General features: G+C 39.2%; 1 protein-coding gene across 4 annotated transcripts in view; it reads right to left on the reverse strand.

Moving 5' to 3' along the window:
- The window catches only part of acap3a (ArfGAP with coiled-coil, ankyrin repeat and PH domains 3a), a 73,037-nt gene that overhangs the window by 6,140 nt on the left and 48,087 nt on the right, over positions 1 to 18,810 (reverse strand). Inside the window, exons 5-24 of one of the 4 annotated variants that reach the window (XM_019349974.2) lie at positions 17,013 to 17,071; positions 16,576 to 16,759; positions 15,458 to 15,502; positions 15,274 to 15,369; positions 14,930 to 15,004; positions 12,360 to 12,371; positions 8,012 to 8,124; positions 6,753 to 6,804; positions 6,356 to 6,456; positions 5,364 to 5,475; positions 4,882 to 5,090; positions 3,654 to 3,723; positions 2,189 to 2,283; positions 1,877 to 2,094; positions 1,690 to 1,776; positions 1,425 to 1,517; positions 1,110 to 1,336; positions 884 to 993; positions 307 to 417; positions 146 to 207 (exon numbers count right to left, since the gene is read on the reverse strand). In XM_019349974.2, the coding sequence (XP_019205519.1) occupies positions 146 to 207; positions 307 to 417; positions 884 to 993; positions 1,110 to 1,336; positions 1,425 to 1,517; positions 1,690 to 1,776; positions 1,877 to 2,094; positions 2,189 to 2,283; positions 3,654 to 3,723; positions 4,882 to 5,090; positions 5,364 to 5,475; positions 6,356 to 6,456; positions 6,753 to 6,804; positions 8,012 to 8,124; positions 12,360 to 12,371; positions 14,930 to 15,004; positions 15,274 to 15,369; positions 15,458 to 15,502; positions 16,576 to 16,759; positions 17,013 to 17,071 (2,131 nt within the window). Of the gene's footprint in view, positions 1 to 145; positions 208 to 306; positions 418 to 883; positions 994 to 1,109; positions 1,337 to 1,424; positions 1,527 to 1,689; positions 1,780 to 1,876; positions 2,095 to 2,188; positions 2,284 to 3,653; positions 3,724 to 4,881; positions 5,091 to 5,363; positions 5,476 to 6,355; positions 6,457 to 6,752; positions 6,805 to 8,011; positions 8,125 to 12,359; positions 12,372 to 14,929; positions 15,005 to 15,273; positions 15,370 to 15,457; positions 15,503 to 16,575; positions 16,760 to 17,012; positions 17,072 to 18,810 lie in introns of all 4 variants that reach the window. The other 3 variants (XM_013275812.3, XM_005448408.4, XM_013275806.3) reach the window with 3 other exon arrangements.

The following is an 18,810-nucleotide window of genomic DNA, read 5'->3' on the forward strand; positions in this document are numbered from 1 at the left end:
AACATGTGTCTTCATGCATCTATTGGCACCCCCTACATTAGTTAAACCTGACCTGATTATTATGAAGCTGCTATATTGAGACAGATAAACTCCTGAATGCATTTCTTATACTGCTGCTCAGTGGGGCTGCTGATTGGGTATTGACCTGGCTGTCCAAAGGGTCCTTCTGACTCCCGCATCTCATCGTTCATCCGGGCAAGACGCAGCCTGAAGATAAAAATGAGAAATCAAAGAGAGGAAGTGCAGAATGTTAATTATTTGAAAAATGCTTAATCGACTCTATAGTACGTAAGTAAAACAACATACAGTGTGACTATATCTGCGTTGGCTTGCTGCACAGCTATACTCAGCGGATCCTGGCCATCTTCATCACCATCGTTCTGTGTAGCTCCTCGTTTGAGGAATAAACACACCTGCCTGGAAGGACAAAAGAAAACAAGATCAATTATAACTAGACCTCATTGGTAATCATTTTTTTAAATATTTTAGCCACAAGTTAGGTCACATTTCTTTCACACTGGATGTATCTGTAAAAGTTAGGAAGGTTTAGTCTGTTTCCTTGTTGCAACCAGAGCCCACACAAAAACTAACCAAGGGCCGTGCTTTGAGAACCCTGGCACTATTGGAGTGAAAATATGATTTATAGCCCCTTTCAGTCAAACAATGGTTTTCCCGGGAGAACAACAAGCCTGAACTTCTCATAAAAGGAAAAGTCAATTCTTTTAAATCACTCATGCATGCCTTTTAAATAAGGTTCCTGCACGAGGCTCATTGTGCTGGACAAGCTTAGCATCCCTCCAACAAAGCTCGCTTTACTAAACTGTAAACCATGTGTGAAGTGGTTGGAAATGCAGCGGGGAGAGTAAAACTCCTCATGACTCACCCCGTGTGTCCCAGATACGTGGCATGATGCAGGGGCCCCCTCCCTCGCGCATCTCTTTGGTTGACGTCAGCAGCGTTCTGGAGCAGAAACTCACAGGCAATCAATGAACCCTAAAATAAAGCAGAAGTGAAAAGATATTTACATTGGATTATGTCATAATCAGATTTTCTGTCTAATGAAAGACCAATGTGAGAAGTTTTCAGACCTCTTCGGTCGACTCACTCACCCCAATCACAGCCTGTATGAGGGGCGTCTTTCCTTCGTCTTCCTCGTTTACTAAATTGACATCAGCTCCATGAGCTAGCGCTGCAGCCATGACGGGGAGGTTACGAGCTTTCGAGGCTTTATAGAGCAGGGCTCCGGGGTGAAGATCCCTTAGGTCCTCCAGGTCTGACGTCTCTGGCTCGGCCTCCAGCTCAGCCTCTCCGCTCGAGTCCTCTGACACCTCACACTCTGAGGACAGCGTAACAAAACTCAGCAACAGCAGCCAAATACAAACAAAAAAAGCAGCTCGTTACAGTTATTCCTCCCCTGGACTCACCCTCCTCTGTGACGCTGTCCACTACTGAGCCAAACACCAGGATGTCTGTACTACCGTCTGTACTGCCTCCCAACCCGCTGTCGCTGCTCAGACCTGCCGGACCGGGAGGCGCCACAACATGGACACATTAGTCACAGCTGTCTCTTTCAGGGCGATTAGTGTCATTTTAATGGTGCAATGGTGAACACACAATCCAAGCTCTGTATTCCCATGCTTTAAAATGTGTGGTACAAAGGTGTGAACATCACAGTAGGGAGTTGCTTACTTCGAGGCCCAGATCCCGTATCAAAGTAGGAGAAGAGGGAGTCCAGCTCATCGGGACAGAACAGAGATTCTCGTCTGAACTTAGCAGCTGCTGTGAGATAAAGAGAAAGAAAGCTTTTATATGGTGTTCAGTTTGTATGAAAAACACTGGAAAACTACATCACTAAGCTGCATTTCACCTGACATACCCGAGGAGAAGGTGGAGGGGGAGGTGTTTCCAGGCTCCTGTCGGTATCTCCGCCGTGTTTTGGGCACCGTCGTAGCGCTGTTGTGTCTTCGGCATTTCTTCACGCTCCACCGCCGCTCCGACTTCCTCTCCCCATTGATGAGTATCTCAGTGGAGCCCAGCTTCTTCAAGAATTTCTTCTCTACGTATTTTGCCTTAATCCAGGCCTCTTTTTCTTGCCTGAACAGAACCACATCACACACGACTTTTGATGTTAGTTCCTCAAAGGTCACATGTTTATAGATCAGATTAGCTGCACCTCATCAGCTCTCACCTTGAGCTGGATGGTAATGGTTTCTTCAGACCCTTTTCTTGGCAGGACCCTTCATAGATGTGGTTGATGACGCTGTTTCCGAGTTCACACATCAACTATGAGGAAATATGATAATGATTATGAAATTAAAGTAATACTTTGATAGTTTAGGAAATATATTGGGCTTTTTGCTAAAGGTTAGCTGAGATAACCCAGATCATTCTCTTGTCTTTTTGTAAAATATAAACGCTTGCTAGCTTAGCATAAAAACTAAAAATGGAAACTGCTAGTTTAGCTATGTCCAAATGATAACTATTTCTTGTTGTGACTTTAAGGCGGATTATATATTTAATAGACCATTTTTCTGGTCAGGAGCAATTTTAACACAAGATGTTAATTTGCTTCTTTAAAAAAACAAAACAAAAAAAAAAAAAACAGCTAATAGATGAGATAGCTCAAGTTAAGTGGAGCTGTTAAACCTTTTCCTATTTATACTGTTATTTGGTCATCTGAGCCTCGCTCCGGCTGTGAATGGTTTTCCTCAAAGTACGATGACAAAATTAACAATTGATGAGGTAAATCACAGGGTCTCCACTGGTTGGATGGCATCTTATCTAAGCAGAGTTTGTCCTGCACAACTGAAAAACTCACCATTGATTTAACATTTCTGTTTTTAAACTAATTAAACAAACAAAGCTCGTGTTGGTTTCAGAGATATATTTTGATATACTTTTTGTGTATTTTGACTAGTTGCCTTTGGACCAGCATTAATATAGTTGTATATTTTTCTGTAATTTCTTAATGAATTTGAACTTTCTTTTCATTATAGTTTCCAAAGTAGAGTTTCCAGTTTAGTTTTTAATTGTTACAGTGTCAGTGACATAGAAGCTTTTTTTTTTTAAATTGATACATTATATACAATATAAAGTGGGTTATTTTATAACAACCAACTTTAAAATATATTATGTTACGATATAAATACTTAAGTAATGGTCATGTAGATATCACACTCTCAAGAAACATGTTCATAAATGGTTTTGAAGATCAAAACAATTGCTGTATTTTTCTCTATTTAAGATCATTTTATCAGTGCTAACTATCCTTTACTTTTATAAAAGTCTTATTATTTTTTTTATTTCAGTTAATTCAGTGTTTTTAAACCATTTTTTCTACATAAGGTGTTCATTTTAGCTGGTTACAAGGACTCTGCTTTGGAAAAAGCCAAACAAATAGGTTCCTCTTTAGTCTGACATACTATCATATCTTATGTTTTTAATGTTTATGGAGGTGTGCATCCACGACGGTGTTTGTCTGTTTGAACAGGTACACTTGTGTTTTAATGTGTGATTTTATCCAAACTGAAGCCTTTTGTCACAGTAGGTTTTAACAAGTGCTATAAGACAGTGATATCCATTTTCCATCTTCAGGTTATTCTAGTAATGCATTAAAAACTGCCCCATGGCTGTTTAGCTGAGGGTAATGGTACCTTTAACAACTCTGGTTCCCAGGAGTCCAGTGTGAGTGAGCGCACCTTTGAGCAGTGAACTCCAAGACTCCTGCAATAGAAACATATTCTGAGTCCAGAGTTCTGTAGTCAAACTGTTTAGTGCTTAAAGGGAAAGAATTTCACTTTGTTTGGACTGTAAAGCAGCAGATGGCGTCCAGCTCGAGAAAACAAAAAGCAGTTTATATTCTTCTAATATGAAAAGATGCACCATGGCGTTGTGTGGCGACCTGATTTGAATCCCGGGCTCCTAATGTCATGCAAATCACTGTCTGGTATCTAGGCAACTGTTGCACGTTAGAAAAAAACTGCACTGAGCCACAAGAGGCCACGTCTGATCTCTCTGTGAGAAGACGAGTCCAAAGGAGGAGCATGAATATTCAACAGGTGGGCATACACACACACACACACACACGCATACACACATTCAGGGACGGGATTTGAGATTACATAAGCAGTGAAAATTGTGGCTGCAAAATAAACAAAACTCCTGAGGGATCGGATGCCTGAAAACGACCCTCAATGACGCCACAGTGTGATGTAATGAAACAAAAGTGCAAAGGAGGTGTTTATCTACAAACATGGTACCTCCATTCAGCAGCATTACATCATATCCAGCACTGAATTCAGCTATTCAATGGCTTTTTCACTCTGTGAAAACTCTCACTCAAGGCACGACTGATCCAATAAGCAGTGTCCTGCACTTTAATCTGTCAGCAGCGTGTGTGGCAGAACGTGCTCTCCCAACTTTAGCAGTGCAAAGTAACAGGCGGCTGGCACCTCTTCCTGTCCTCAGAGCCAGCAGCAGCCACACAGCACGAGGCAGGTTTAGAGGAAGCACTCAGATTCTTTAAGTCCACCCTAAAGATGCTTATCGTGCTTAATTGTGCGGTTTGACCTTGTAAGGCTGTTTTCACACTCGTCTTCTGTTGGGAGGTCAATATGACTATGATGAGCTTCCCTTTAATGTGACACTGGCAGACTCCAATGCCAAGCTAAAAGTGACAACCTACGGAAAATATGACAAAAACAACCCGGGACTGTCGAGCTGCTAGAATACTATCAGACAAGAATGAGTCAAGGTTCCTCTTCCAGAGGACTCAGTTCCCACGTGTTTACAGACTGTAGTTAAAAGAAGAGGAGATGGTATACTATAGTAAACATGGCCCTGTCCAAACTTTTCTGAGAATAATGCAGGTGTTTTTTCTACCTGTGGATGCCGGAGCACTCAATGCACAGCAGGATGCCCAGGTTGATTGAGGCCCAGCGAGGGTCGGCCTGACCGCAGTCGCAGCACTGCTCATTCCCCGGCAGACACTGGATCCGCTGCAGGATGGTCTCGCCCCGGGCACTGCGCTCCCGTGGCTCACTGGCTGAATCGATGCTGCTTGTGGATGGAGAGGCTGTTCTGTCCAGATGCTACAAACAAATCCTATCAGTTAGGACTGAATTTCATTAAATTTTAGTGAAACAAAGTATTATTTGTTATGATTTGAGAGGGAGTATGTGGAGTTGTGTCGATGTGAATTGAACTTTACCGATTAAACAAATAAGATAAAATGATTAACGGATCATAGAGCAACTGTGGGTGTTAGATAAATAGATTATAGTGGAATAAAAAGTACCATATTTGAATTAAAACATGGAAAAACATCTCAAACAAGCATTTTTTTCCCATTAATTTTGACTCACCTCTATGTAGTACGTGTCTGGGCTCTCTCTGTAGGCTGAAGCAATGCTAGCTTGAACAGCCTGAATCCACGATTGTCTTAACTTCTCAGACTCAGCCTGAAGCATACAGCTCCTGAAGGACGCCCACATTATATTCATGAATCAGAAAAAGGATTGTTGTAATATATTTATGATTACCTAAAGCACAGATTAAGAAAGGATAAAGTAAAGCAAGCCACTTGCTGATGCTGTACTTAGGCACAGCAGTGATTTGAGCAAAAGCGGTAATACTTGGAAGCTTGTTTCTGCCACTGAAAAAAAAATCTTGCAGTCCTCAAGTCAAGATTTATTTTATTTTTTTATGTCAGTTTAAATTTAGAGATGCTTAGTAATAATAATTCTTTATTTAAAAGGGACAGTGCAGTTTAACATAGTCCAAATATAAAACAGCTATTGCTAATTTCCAACCATGGTCCCTTGTTGGGCTTACTAGGGATAATTAGTAAAGTGGAACTTTGTGATATGTAACTTTAAAATTTGAGATAATAGCCTGAATTCCTGTAATTATGACTGAGGTAGGCTCTAGACCCTTGATGACCCTAAACTGGGTGGATGGATGGGACTGATTGTTGTCCAGTCATTTTCTCTTTCAGCTATAAAAGTCTCACATAGATGCGTGCTAATCTTGGCTAAGATTATCACAAAGCAACAACTTCTGATGGGAAAAATCTAATCCAAATATGGTGACTTCTAGCTCTAAAAAACAACATGGTGGCAGCTAAATTACTATGTTGTGGCTTCAAAATGCAAAACCCAGAAATCAATGGGTCACTTTGCTACAGTCTATGATTATTACTAGACAAATAAACATGAGACTGATGGAACACAGACACACTTGGTGGCGTCTCTAGAGGAAAAGTTACGGGATCACTATAGTCAGACCACAGTGATCTGAGCCATTGATCCCAGTATGGTTACCGGTTTATCATTATCATGGCATCGTGCTTATTTACTTGGAAGGGGAGACGACTTCAAAGCAGAACCTCCTCTCGATGTCCTCACATGGTTTAACAGAGCATAGCCGGAGGTCCTCCACTACCACCGTCAGAGAATCCTGCAAACACAAAACCATCTTCTTATTCCTGCTATCATCAACACAGAAAACAGCAGTTTTCCTTCTAGATCATACATTTTTCCTGACCAGCTGTTGGCTCCCCCTGAGGGTACACTGAGACCCGAGAGGTTAAATATTCAGGCCAAAACAGACAGAGCAGTTTTTATTTTATGTTTTTTACTCTCTGACCTGCTTATCATGCGTAATTCAATGTAGATCACCATAAACAGCACTACTAAACTCTCACAAGCCACATCATCCCTAAAGAAAGCTGACATGGACTGAAGTGGACTTGCCTTGAGCTTCTTCTGATAGACCAGCTGACTGTTTTGTATGGAGAACCACCGTCTAGACAGAGGGAGAGAAATAAAAACATTTGAAATCCATAAAATGCTAGGGGGATGCATTACATCATCACAACCTTGTTAAACCATAAGTATTTTACTCTTTATTATTAGTATTATAAAAAGTTTCTAAAGTAGGTCACCTCCTCTGTTTTTTGGATTATGTTTGGAATAACTGACTTAAAATCACGGAGCCAAACAAATCTCCTGTTTTATAAAGAGATTCTCTAAGCCTTAAGAGATACAGGACCTTGACATATGGTTAAAAGCTCTCATCCCAGAGAACAAACCTTTGAGCTTCGTCTGGCTCCGTCAAAGTTTGGCTGGCTGCTCTGACATATTCATCCCTCTATATCAATAAAATCTTAATAACACTATGAATTCACCTTTAACAGCTTCTGTCTCTCCTAATCTATCCTTTGCTTAGGAGAAAGAGTCAAGCAAGCCTCCAGCAGGTCCTGGTGATGTATTGACGTCACAGTTTGCGTGATTAATGCATTATGCATAGCGCGAGCTAGAACTGGTCCCCACTGAGGATTCGGTTAAATGCAGAGAACACATTTCCCTACATTAATAAAGGATAACATAAAACATTTACTATGTATTTATTTACAAATGTATTAACTATGACTATGCATCTAGTCTAAAATAATGTTCCTTCTGCTTAAAGGAAGGTGATAAAAATCTTCCAGGCTTTCTGACTAGAAATTCAAGATTTTATCCTCTTTAATTCAATCTGAGATTTTATTTTATAAGGACAATTCATTATATTTTCTAAATTATTTAATTAAAATGAACTACTAATAAATTCTAGTCCTATTAGTAAATAGAAATTTTCTTTATTTCTACTTAACCTTTTTCTTTCATGTAATTCATGCCTATTATGAAGTATTCTATTGAGCCTGCTTATTAATGCCATTTTGTTTGGTTGTGTTTATTGTTTAGTCCGTAACTACTCGTGTTCGTGATATTTTCCTAACTTTTATTATGTACTAAAACTACTTTCTATAACTTTGACATCTTTATGACTTAAAGTGTTTCCTTTAAAACGTCACTCGGTCTTCAGAGAACCGGGGTTACCCTGGTAACCAAACCTTTCTTTATTGTGTGACATATTGTATAATGTAAGTAAAAATGCTTTGTCAGATCTCTTTGAAAAGGAGATGTTTCATCTGCGTAACATAAATGTTTGTGTGGATTTTTGTAGTTACCTGTTCCAGGTCTTAAAGGCATTGCTGGCCCTCTTGAACAGGTAGCCCTCCATCACCACACCATTAGGAGCATCCACGTTAAACTCCACCTTCGATTCGTCATAGGAAAAGTCCTGAAGGAGAAGAAGGGCAAAATAAATCCTGGCTGTCACAGATGGAAGCCAAAGGCCTGTTTACTGCTGGCAGGGTGTCGTTTTAACCTGTTAATGGCCAAATGAGGAAAACCAAACATTTTCCTGTAGTAGAGGCTGCATCTGAGGTATTCCTCGAATACCAGCATACATACTGTATATAAACCATCTGAATCATCATAACTCGTGTGATGTAGAAATGGTCACGTGTGAAGCTGCATGCCTACTACCTCTGTGGCACATTGGGAACAGATGTGACTGTGATGCAGATTATTACATAAACACAGTGATTCATGTGAAATTAGCCTTCAGCCTCTTTCATGACTGCCTTTACTGCTGGCCAATGGAAAACAAAAGCAAGCAGGTATGCAGGGGTGAAGGCCAAGTCGAGGCCCTGAAGGGTTGGAGGAAGAAATCATTTAAACTTCAGTGTTTTGGTAACCTACATTCTTAAAAGTAATTTCATATGCAGCAGGACAGAATATTAACTTATCCAGTATTAAATTTCAGCTTTGCATGCATGCAGCCCGGAGAAAATAGCAGACCTAAGCATCAGAGCGAGTTTTAGGCTGTTTCTTGTTCAAATGTAGAGAACACATGAGCGTTTCTGCTGACACGACCCATGTAAAGACAACCTTCAAACTACTCTGCTGTTTCATAACAGGAGATATGCACACCATTAGCTTCTCGCTGCTTGTTTAAATAATAGAACAACTTGCTGCATTACACACGTCCCCGTTTTGAATATATACACATGAATGAATTCCAGAGCAGAGACAGAGACTTTGAGCAGAGTAACCAACAACTCATGGAGGCTCATAGGAAACAAAAAAAACAAACAAATGCACTTGAAAACTTAAAAATAAGTCAATTATAATCATTTTGTACGTACCTCCTGCCTAAGCTTCATCAAACAGTAGACATAAAATTTGTCCAACTCCCAAAACTTTCAAAAAGGACTGCACATGAGAAGTCCTTCAAAATCTTTCAAAACTCAAATCTGTTGCTTTCCGTTCCATTAGTATTATCTAACATTCTTAGTTATATTATATTTACAGGATAACAGTTTTCCACAAGAAAAAGGGAAGTTAGATATCCTTACTTTCGATGTAATTTTCAACCATAGTTACAATTACATGACAACACAATTTCAGAAGGGACAGTGGCACCCCAGAACCCCCCTTTTAGCCCAGCCCATGCACAGACAGAGAACGCTTCAGGCATTGATATCACAGAGTCACAGTCTGCTGCAACCAGTCAACACAAATCTCGGCTAGCACCTGAGGAAACTATCACATCAGCAACTCTTTAATATGAAAAACTCATCATGTTATTTCTTTCCACATCCTCCACCACTTCTCCAAGTTTAATGAAATATAGTCAGGTAGACTTACAGCAACTTTATTAAACAAAAACAGCAATGAAAACATACCTTTGATTAGGCTTCCACTCAACAACACACGCCAGAAACCAAAATGAGATGACAAAACAAACCTGCTACAAATGGGTGATGCAAAATTCCCATGCAAATCCACACTTCAAAGTTTGCATGAATTTAAGCTTTATCTGCATGACTGCATTTTCCTGTGCACGTCTGCCACTGTCCATTGCTCTTAACATGAAATGTATCAGAGACTGTGCCAAGGGACAGCTATGTTAGAGAATAAGTAAGCTAGAGATAAAGGGAGAAAGCGACAGGATGTTATAGCACAAAGCATTTACCAGCACTGCTTCCTTTAAAGTAATAGAAAACAAGAATAAAGATGAATAGTGTGCAAAACCACCTACCAAACTACGGTCAAATCGGCAAAAGATCTTCATTCTCAAATGCTTCGTATGCTCCAATAACATTAAAATGCACAAAAAAACTTGTAAAAAGGCTCCTGAAAAGTGGATTCCTCAGAGTAAAAGCATGTCTGTCTCCGTGAAGCTGCTCTCACGCTCTGTGCTGCTGCAGTCCGATGAGTAATTCCAACACTGACATGTGTGTCCTCCACTACAGCCACCTGCCTGCCACCCTGTGAGCTTCCAGATTATGGCTAATTACCATACAGCTGCCAATGTATCCCTGGCAGGGAGGCGTGGACTTTGCTATGCCGTCCTGTAGCTGCTCTTGACCCTCCAAAAAAGCAAGCTTCAACTCCCTAAACAGACCTCCCTTGCTGAAGAGGACCTACTGAGAATCCAACAGGCAGCCACCCAAGACCCCAAACAAATCCTACAACTGAAGGCTTGATTTACCGGCCACACTGACAGCAGTTCTGCCCACTTAAATCCCTGAAACATAACTGATAAACCAGCGAGAAATCAAGTCGACACAGCTTACCTGCACATCGCCGCACGCTGGAGGAAACACTGAATAAGCTCTGCACTCTTCGAGCTTTCAAATCCACAACAAAGATCATCTATTTTTAATGAAGCAACGTCACACAGACCAAAAAAACCCATCAGTGAATTATTAAACAAGCAGACGGCCTCAAAGTATTACGAGCAAATATGTAAACTGATGTGGAACAGCAGGCAGGAAAAAGAAAAAACAGATGGGAACACTGGATGATGAAGACACAGTGTCCTGATACTTCATCCACCTGCTGCTGCTGTACGCAGGTTGGTGTGCAAACCTAATACACCAAATGGTGAGCCCAGTTGGCTGTAGTGATTACACAGTCATCACTCATCTGCAGCATCCTTCTGTTCTCATTAGTACTACAGTCTGACTGCTTTCATACATGTAAGACATCTGCTTAGCCACTCCCCACTAATCCTCAACCAACCTGCTTGGTTTTTTCTACAAGTTTCCTGAACATCCTTTAAAATACTAAACTGATACTAAACAGTCTCCTGGAACTGATCTGTTGTGCCAACATGAAGGAAACTGCCACAACAAGACAACAAAGAACTGCACTGGTCAAACATTCAGGTTAATGCTTAAATTAAACAATGAGATTTAACAACATCCTCAATAGCAGATGTTGATGGATTAGCAGCCACCTAAATCCCCGACTGGGCTATAAAAAAAACTTTCCAGTGGAAATAAAGCTTCTCCCCAAATGCCTGGAAATGTGTTTGATGAGGTCTGAGTGTTTGGACATCATCTAATCTGAGAAAGGAGAAAAGTATTTACACAGGGCAGATCTGGGGCACCTATTGCTTCAAAAAAAATGTTAAACGGGACAAAAAAGAATGACCATTATTTCACTTTTTGTTTAGAATTTTAATAAGCCAATAAGTTATGAAACAATTCTTTTTTTGTCTTCTTTTTTTTTATTTAACAAGCTCTCGAGGAAAATATCATTTAACTGGAGTGACATAACCAACATACAGAGGAAAATATTTCATCACTACTAAATCACAAACAGCCATGTGGAACATCTCATAATTAAAATAAACTTGGTGATGCATAAGGGGCAGCAGGTAGAACTCCGCTGGTTACCTATATCTAGGATAGTAGGCAGAGCTTAGACAGGACTTCTCCATTAAACCTGTGGTTAAAAATGAATGGCTCTGGCATTTAGCTATCTGCACTGTGCAATGTGTACCCACACAGCAATAGTGACAGTTCTCAGCTGGAGTACTTTTAACTCCCTTTCTACCCCCCAGTTGCCCCTTCGCCCTGTGTAAGTTTACACAAAGCTTATTGCACATGCTCGGTGTGATGAAGAAGAAAAGAGACCAAATGACAAAGTAGGCCAATACTGATCTAAAAGCAGCTGACAGCAAAAGAGGCTGAACATCCTACGGCTGGGTCCATTCAATACATCAAATCATACTTAAGCTTCAGGGAAACTAGACATTAATTATAAGGTATATAAATGAAATAACTCAGGGAATCAGTTAAAAAAAAATAGAGAAGCTGACTGATTTATATTGTACAGGAGAAGCACATCCTGTGGTAAAATGTTAGACCGGTGTCTATTTTAGTACAGCACCATGATCTCTCTGCAGAGGCCCATGTAAGAGACAGGTTCTACATAGGCCTTTCAAGCTAACTTCAGTGTTTCTAATTGTTTCGTATAAATGATTCAGGATGCACTTCAGCTTGCCCTCAAGGCTTCAGGAGTCCAACTACAGCTGCAGAGAACTTCAAAGGAGTTTGCTAATGTTCCCTGCTAACACTGTGGGCTAAGCTGCAGCCGCCTCCTCTCACACTAAAATAAAGAGGTGCTTGAAGTAGAAAAACAGAATTCACATGGGAAGACAGATGAAGGCCTACTCACCTGCATGAGGGTCTGGGAGGAGATGGTGGCATTGGAAACATACGAGAAGAAGAAAAGGGAGGAGAGCATTAGTACCACCAGCAGCAGACTGGTTAAAATGAGGATAATAAGCTAATCTTTCAGGTTCAGTGCGTCTCTGATTATCCTCATTACTGGATTTCCATCACTTTAGGAACGAGAAACATCACACACCAACTGAAATAACAAAATGTTTTCATTCAGTGTGGTTTCAGCTTGTTTATTTACCACTACAGGCCCCTTGGTGATCAATGTTTGATGAAGCTTAGTGTCTAACAGATCAATAACTGGCCCCACATGCTACCCATCCCTTCCCTGTGGGTCTATCCTCAGCCCAGACCACAACGCCTGTAGGCTGACCAGAGCTGACTGACAGATGGCCACTGTTCCTGGGGTCCAGACGATCAAGACCCGTGCTGAAAATAAGGCTTTGTAAATTATTAAACATGCCTGCCATGCCTAACCTTGTCGATTTTGTTCTTTGGAACAATAAGAAAGCCAATAGTACTGACAATTAAAAAAAAAAAAATAAGGTAAGTTATACTCTATTTACTCCAAAAGTTGGAAAATTGAGTGTCACAGCAGACACAACCAAAATAAAACAGAAAAAAAGGCAAATTTTTGAGACAATTGATGATTTTAAAGGGGGAAAAAGCTCCAATTTAGTTAAATTACAAGTTTATAGAAAAATTAAAAAAAAATTAAAAATTTGTGAAGCAAAAATAAATAGTAACTCAAAGAAAATACAATAGCTTAATAAAATAAAGTAAGCAAGCCAAATAGTTCAACAAGGTAAAAAAAGAATACAGTAAAGAAGGACCTCAATTAAAATATGTTAAATATGAGAGCTCACTGAATAAAAATTTAACAATAAAGTAGTATTTAGTAGATACTACTTAATAGGATTGGTATTTTGTTATGAAACGGTAGAGTACTCTACTTAAAGCTGACAGTGCTTTGACTCTACAATATGCTTGTTGCCATGCAACCAATTAAACAAAAGACTTGATGAGATGAGATATAATGTTTAACCTGAACAACATTTTTATTTAACCTGTTAGCATGCTAATGTTAGCTTATTTTCACTAGTACTAATAGCAGTTTTTGTTCACTACAGCTAGCTAGTTTATGATTCTTTATTTCTGGTTTCTATTGCACTTTTTCATGACTGCTCAGCTACAAGTGTTTGCAGACAAGTCCACATCTTCTATACGAACTACAGACCACCGCAGCAATCTGCCTGTGATCAAAACAATCACAGGCGGTGTGGCTCAGCACCCTCTGTGTGACAGATTTCACCCATTTACAGCCAGAAGACACCCGGAGGATACAGTGTTGGTAGAGTCAAGTTTTTTTAGAGAGTCTTTTTATGGCACCAAAATACAACCCATACAGTCAGCACTTTACATGACAGCTTATAAATCAGTTTATAAAAGTGCTGATAGTTACCATTGACAGCAGACAACAGAAGGATTAATATCTGTTAAAACACTTAAATCTACCTGCTTTAATGCTTTAATCAATGCCTGGAGTTTGTTAGGGGGGATTAATCAAACATTTCTCAGCTGCACAAGTCTAATCCTTTTCCAGTCACAACAGATCAACTGGTCCAACTGGCAGACTGGATCTCAGAGGTGTGATATAGTAACAATGTTACTGGAAAGTCAGTTTTAGTAGTGTTTATTTTTCCTGAGTGAATTTGAAATATTTTATTTCAATTCATTGTATCATAATCAGCTTTTATCTATTTAAATTAGTTCATATTTTACTTTTATTGCATTTAATTTTATTTCACAATATTCTATTACATATTTTCTTATTTATCTCCTTCAAACTATTTTATTTTACTCCTTCTGTTATATGTTTTTGTGTGTGTGTGTGTGTGTGTGGGGGGGGTAATCTGAATTTCATTCATCTTTATATTATTCTGCATATTTGAGATTTTGTTATATGGCAGATTTTTTTTATATATGGCATGGCAAAAAGGAAAACAGGGGAAAAGGGACAAAAAAATCAAATCTCTGGGAAAAATTAGTAAGGAAAAAGCTGTAAGTTTACAAAAGAACAAGTGATACAATTGCTAGAATAAAGGTTAATTTACAGAGACAGGATGAGAAAAAAAAATGGCCAATGTATATGAAAAACAACTAACAAATTTGTGAGAAAAGGCTATTTTGCAAAAATAAAAGAAAGAAATAGGGAATTTTATAAGAAAAAAAAGGTTAATTTATGTGTGAAAACAGCCGAAATTACCAGGGGGAAAAAACATGCAAATTTCTGTAATAAACTGGGAAGAAATAATCTAGCATGGCATTTTTTTTGGTGAAAGATACTACACGATACAAAGCCCCCAGAGAAATGGTGTTGTAATGTTGGCTCAGTGATGAGCACAGATGCCAACATTACAAAGCAGAAGAAACAATTTTAAATGAAAACTCCAATCCAAGACCTCTGACCTGTGACATACTTTCTTTTAAAATCAAACTTAGTTTATTAACTATGTACACGTTCTATTTAATCAATCGAGGGAAAACAAAAAAAGAGGAACTCACCCTCTGCTGAATCGTTGCATGTTTGTGCTCCATTTCCCTCTTCTCCATGGCTGAATCAATCACCAGCTGATCCAACTTAAAAGTCAATTCACACAAAAACAGAAAAAAATCTGTTGTTTCAGGATTCATTCTGCTGTTAAATAACTAAAATATACTGTAAATACAGTCAGAGCTGGGGTGATTCAGATTAGCTGACTGTAACTGAGCCTTTTCGGGTAACCGAGAGAGTCACTAAGTAGAAATTGAAATTATGTAACAGGCTGGTATCAATAGTTAAAATGAGGACCAATCAATTCAGGGTGCCTGAGGAAACGAGCGGTGGTGAGAACAATCACACCTCTCACCTCTGCGGCCAGCTTCTTCATGTAGGGGTCAATCTCATCCAGCAGGTTGTAGCCCTGCTGGAACAGCGAGTACTGGGCGTTCATAAATGACAGCATCTGTGTGGGAAATGAAAATGAATTTTAAGAAGTGCACAAATCCTTCATGGTGTGTTGACTATATTAAAAGAATAAAATATCGGCTTACAGCATCTAGGATCTCAAATTTCTTCTTCGCCTGAAGGACATTGATCTGCAGAAAAAACAAAAATGAAGTGTTTATAATTAACAAAGGAGTGGTCATTAACCCCACCCACTGACATTTTTAATTGTAAAAATATTTCTTACCATGAATTTGCAAATATGTCTGATTTCATATGTAAATTCTAATTTATATAAATTAATAAAAGCCAGAAGATATACTAATACTAATAATGTTTTAATGCAGTCTAAGTATAATATGGTCAAAAATAACACCACTCTCCTTTAAGTCACTCAAATAAATTCACCTCAGGGTTAACATTATCTTTTAGATGAAGCCCTTAACATTAAATATTATTTGACACAAACTATTAAGTTAACGCCCTCTAGTGGACATTATTATCTATCTATAACATGACCAACAAAAACAAACACCAGCTGCTCCCCTGATGGGTTTGTTTCCTTCTCACTGCAGAAACAAACAGCCCTTATTCCATTTCCTGAGTCAAAGCCTTTGCATTGTGTGTCCCAACTGATGCAAACCTAAGTGATATTTTGTGCTACGTTTAAGAGGTCACGTCCATATAGAGCACATCTCCCTGCAGCTTTAACCTTTTCCGCCTGGAGACACTTAAAGTTAAAACTCAATAGAGTCAGATGTCTGAGAGCTGTGAGAGAAAGCTGCCGGCAGACAAACTGAAGAAAGGAAAGAGGGCACGACCATCGCAGCGATCGCTCTGAATCAGTCTCCTTTTGTTCCCGCGGGCAGTCCTGGTAAACGTGTGGGCAAAATAAGCCCATGCTACATGCGACCAGACCAAAGCATGCGCCAACCAAGCAGAAGGGCGGTGGCAGACGTCGCTGCAGGCTGACAGGCTACATGCTACCTCATGGCCACTTTCTAATTGTAATGGCAACAAGAGGCTGTCTCGGGGGGAGTCTGAAGGGATTACACTGCTTCTTAAAACTCTTTTTGGGTCACTGAAACTGAAAATGATGCTCAAAATTGTTGGGTGGGTCTAGTTTTCATGATTTGTTACTCGGTACATTCTTAGATCTTAGTCCATTGAGAGTATTTAGTATAACTTATATGTTGTATTTTTCTTTTTACAGTGTTTTTCTGACCTGTAGCACGTAGTCCAGAGCGAGGTGTCGGTAGCACTTGCGGGTGATGCTCAGCGCGCTAGTGGCTTCTTCGACCTCGTGAGGCTTGTTCCTGGGCGCCTGAGCGTTCTTCACCTGTGCTATTTCCATGTCCTCGCGCACCCTGTCAAAGTGCTTTTTTGTCTCCTTGAATTTTCGAACATCCCTGACAAACAAAATAGAACAAAATGCAAGTGAGACTTCAGTGCTGCAGGTTAACGTTACATCTCAAAAAACATATCTGGGCTGCAAAAGGTTGTAGCCTGTTCTATATTTAAACACTTAAAAAAGGTTTTGGGGGTAACAAGGACATGTAGGCCTTTTAAAGGTTGTGGAATACACCTTTTCCCACCTGTGTTGAATATTTTATACATCTAAATTTCTACAGGGATACTTCAGTAAATTGTAGGTTTACTTACTCTTTCACAAAATTGTGCAGCTGTTGCTTTACAGACCGCTGGGCTTGATCGAACAGGATCTGAAACAGGTCACAAATAAGACATTAGATGAAAGGCATTTATAAAACTTTTAGACATTGCTAGTTCGCATCTACTTGATTAGCATTTATCAACTGAGAATTTATTTATTTTTTCTTTGGCTTATGTCACCATAATGTTATTATCATGAGTTTTAGACAATTTGTAGATTTCATTTTGGTTCTAAGGAACCTGTGACAAGTAAATTTAACCAGACACTTTAGACAAGAGGACCAGAACCAGCCTGCCAAAGGGAGAGTATACATTCTGGCTTTTTCACAGTCATCTCATATTCAATTTTACAACAAAGATATCACCCATGACCAGCCATACTACCCCAAAGTAATTAATATATATAAACTAATAAATAGCAAAAATATTGACAATTATACAAGGGGAACCAATACATAAAAAGGTCCTGGCTAATTTGCGGGAAAAAACAGGAGGAAATTTACAAGACAAAAAATATTATAGAGAAAAAAAATTGTCAAAATTTACTAATGAATTATTTGCAAATTTACTAGAAAAAGATATTTCAATTTTACAGGAAATTCTTTGGCGAATTACAGTCAAAGAAATTTAATATATCAGAAAAAAAACTGCCAAAATTTATAAAACAATTCAAATAAGGATAAGTTTATGAGAGGAATGTACATAATAGATAAACGTTTAAACAGAAGAGGATTAGGCGTTTATTGCTGTTACTAATCAATTAAATAAGAGAAGTACTTTTAATGATTTACATTTTATCATTATTACTTTTTATTTCCTACTCTAACATTTCTTTCATCGGGCTGGCTTAGTGTGGAAAACGTCTCATTGCTCATCATCATTTTTGTAAATGCATCATTTATAAAATGTGAATGTGATTGTGTGTATGTGGTCCACAAAGTAAAAAGCGTTCAACAAACCAGGCAGCAGACTAATATTAGAATAACTGTAAATAAATAAATACATATTGAAAATGCCATACGTTGATGCTGAATCAAATTAGTGCAGCAAATGTATCGTTGTATTGCGTGATGTATGAGCTTAGTTCAAATTCAGGATGAAATGTAATGTAGCATTTCTTATTCCAAGTCTTTTGGAAGAAAGCAACAATGTTCCTATTGTAATATAACCTTTAAAGTAACCAGCAGAGGGCGACAAAGCACAGCTGTTTTCAAAAGATGCTCGTAAATTATGCAAATCAGCCGTTAATGCCAGTTTGAATGAATGGAGAGGCAATGATGCTGTGACTCAAACACTCCTGCTACAACACAATAACACGCTGCCTTCAATTTGGCGTTTTACATTCAAGATCCCTCCTCTTCCCTTTCAACCTCAGAGAGTACAGTCAGTCTGCAAGAGCTGCTGCTAAATAGGTCACTCGGGCAGAGAGGGAGGGAGGGAGGAAGTAAGCAAGAGGGAGGAGAGGAGGATTCTGGTACAACGCAACACTGCAGTGTGCATCCAGCACAGGGTACAAACCAGTCAAACTGCCAAGGCCCACGTGTCCTTACCACAACCGAGCAGTTAGACTGCTTAAAGGGTTTCACCCTCATCCTGCTTGAATAATTGGATACATGCGTTTTGGTGTGGATTAGAAGATTTGAGTTTGCCAGGCTATATAAATAGGCTTATGAGTGTTTTAACTCAGGGATTATAGGCGCTGATGATGGGAAAGACACTCTGCTATTGTTGTTGCTGTAAGCTGTGTATAGAGGGTATATGACAGGCTATTAGGGTCAATGATGGAAAA

Source organism: Oreochromis niloticus, linkage group LG20, assembly GCF_001858045.2.
Source record: "Oreochromis niloticus isolate F11D_XX linkage group LG20, O_niloticus_UMD_NMBU, whole genome shotgun sequence".
Lineage (NCBI taxonomy): Eukaryota > Metazoa > Chordata > Actinopteri > Cichliformes > Cichlidae > Oreochromis > Oreochromis niloticus.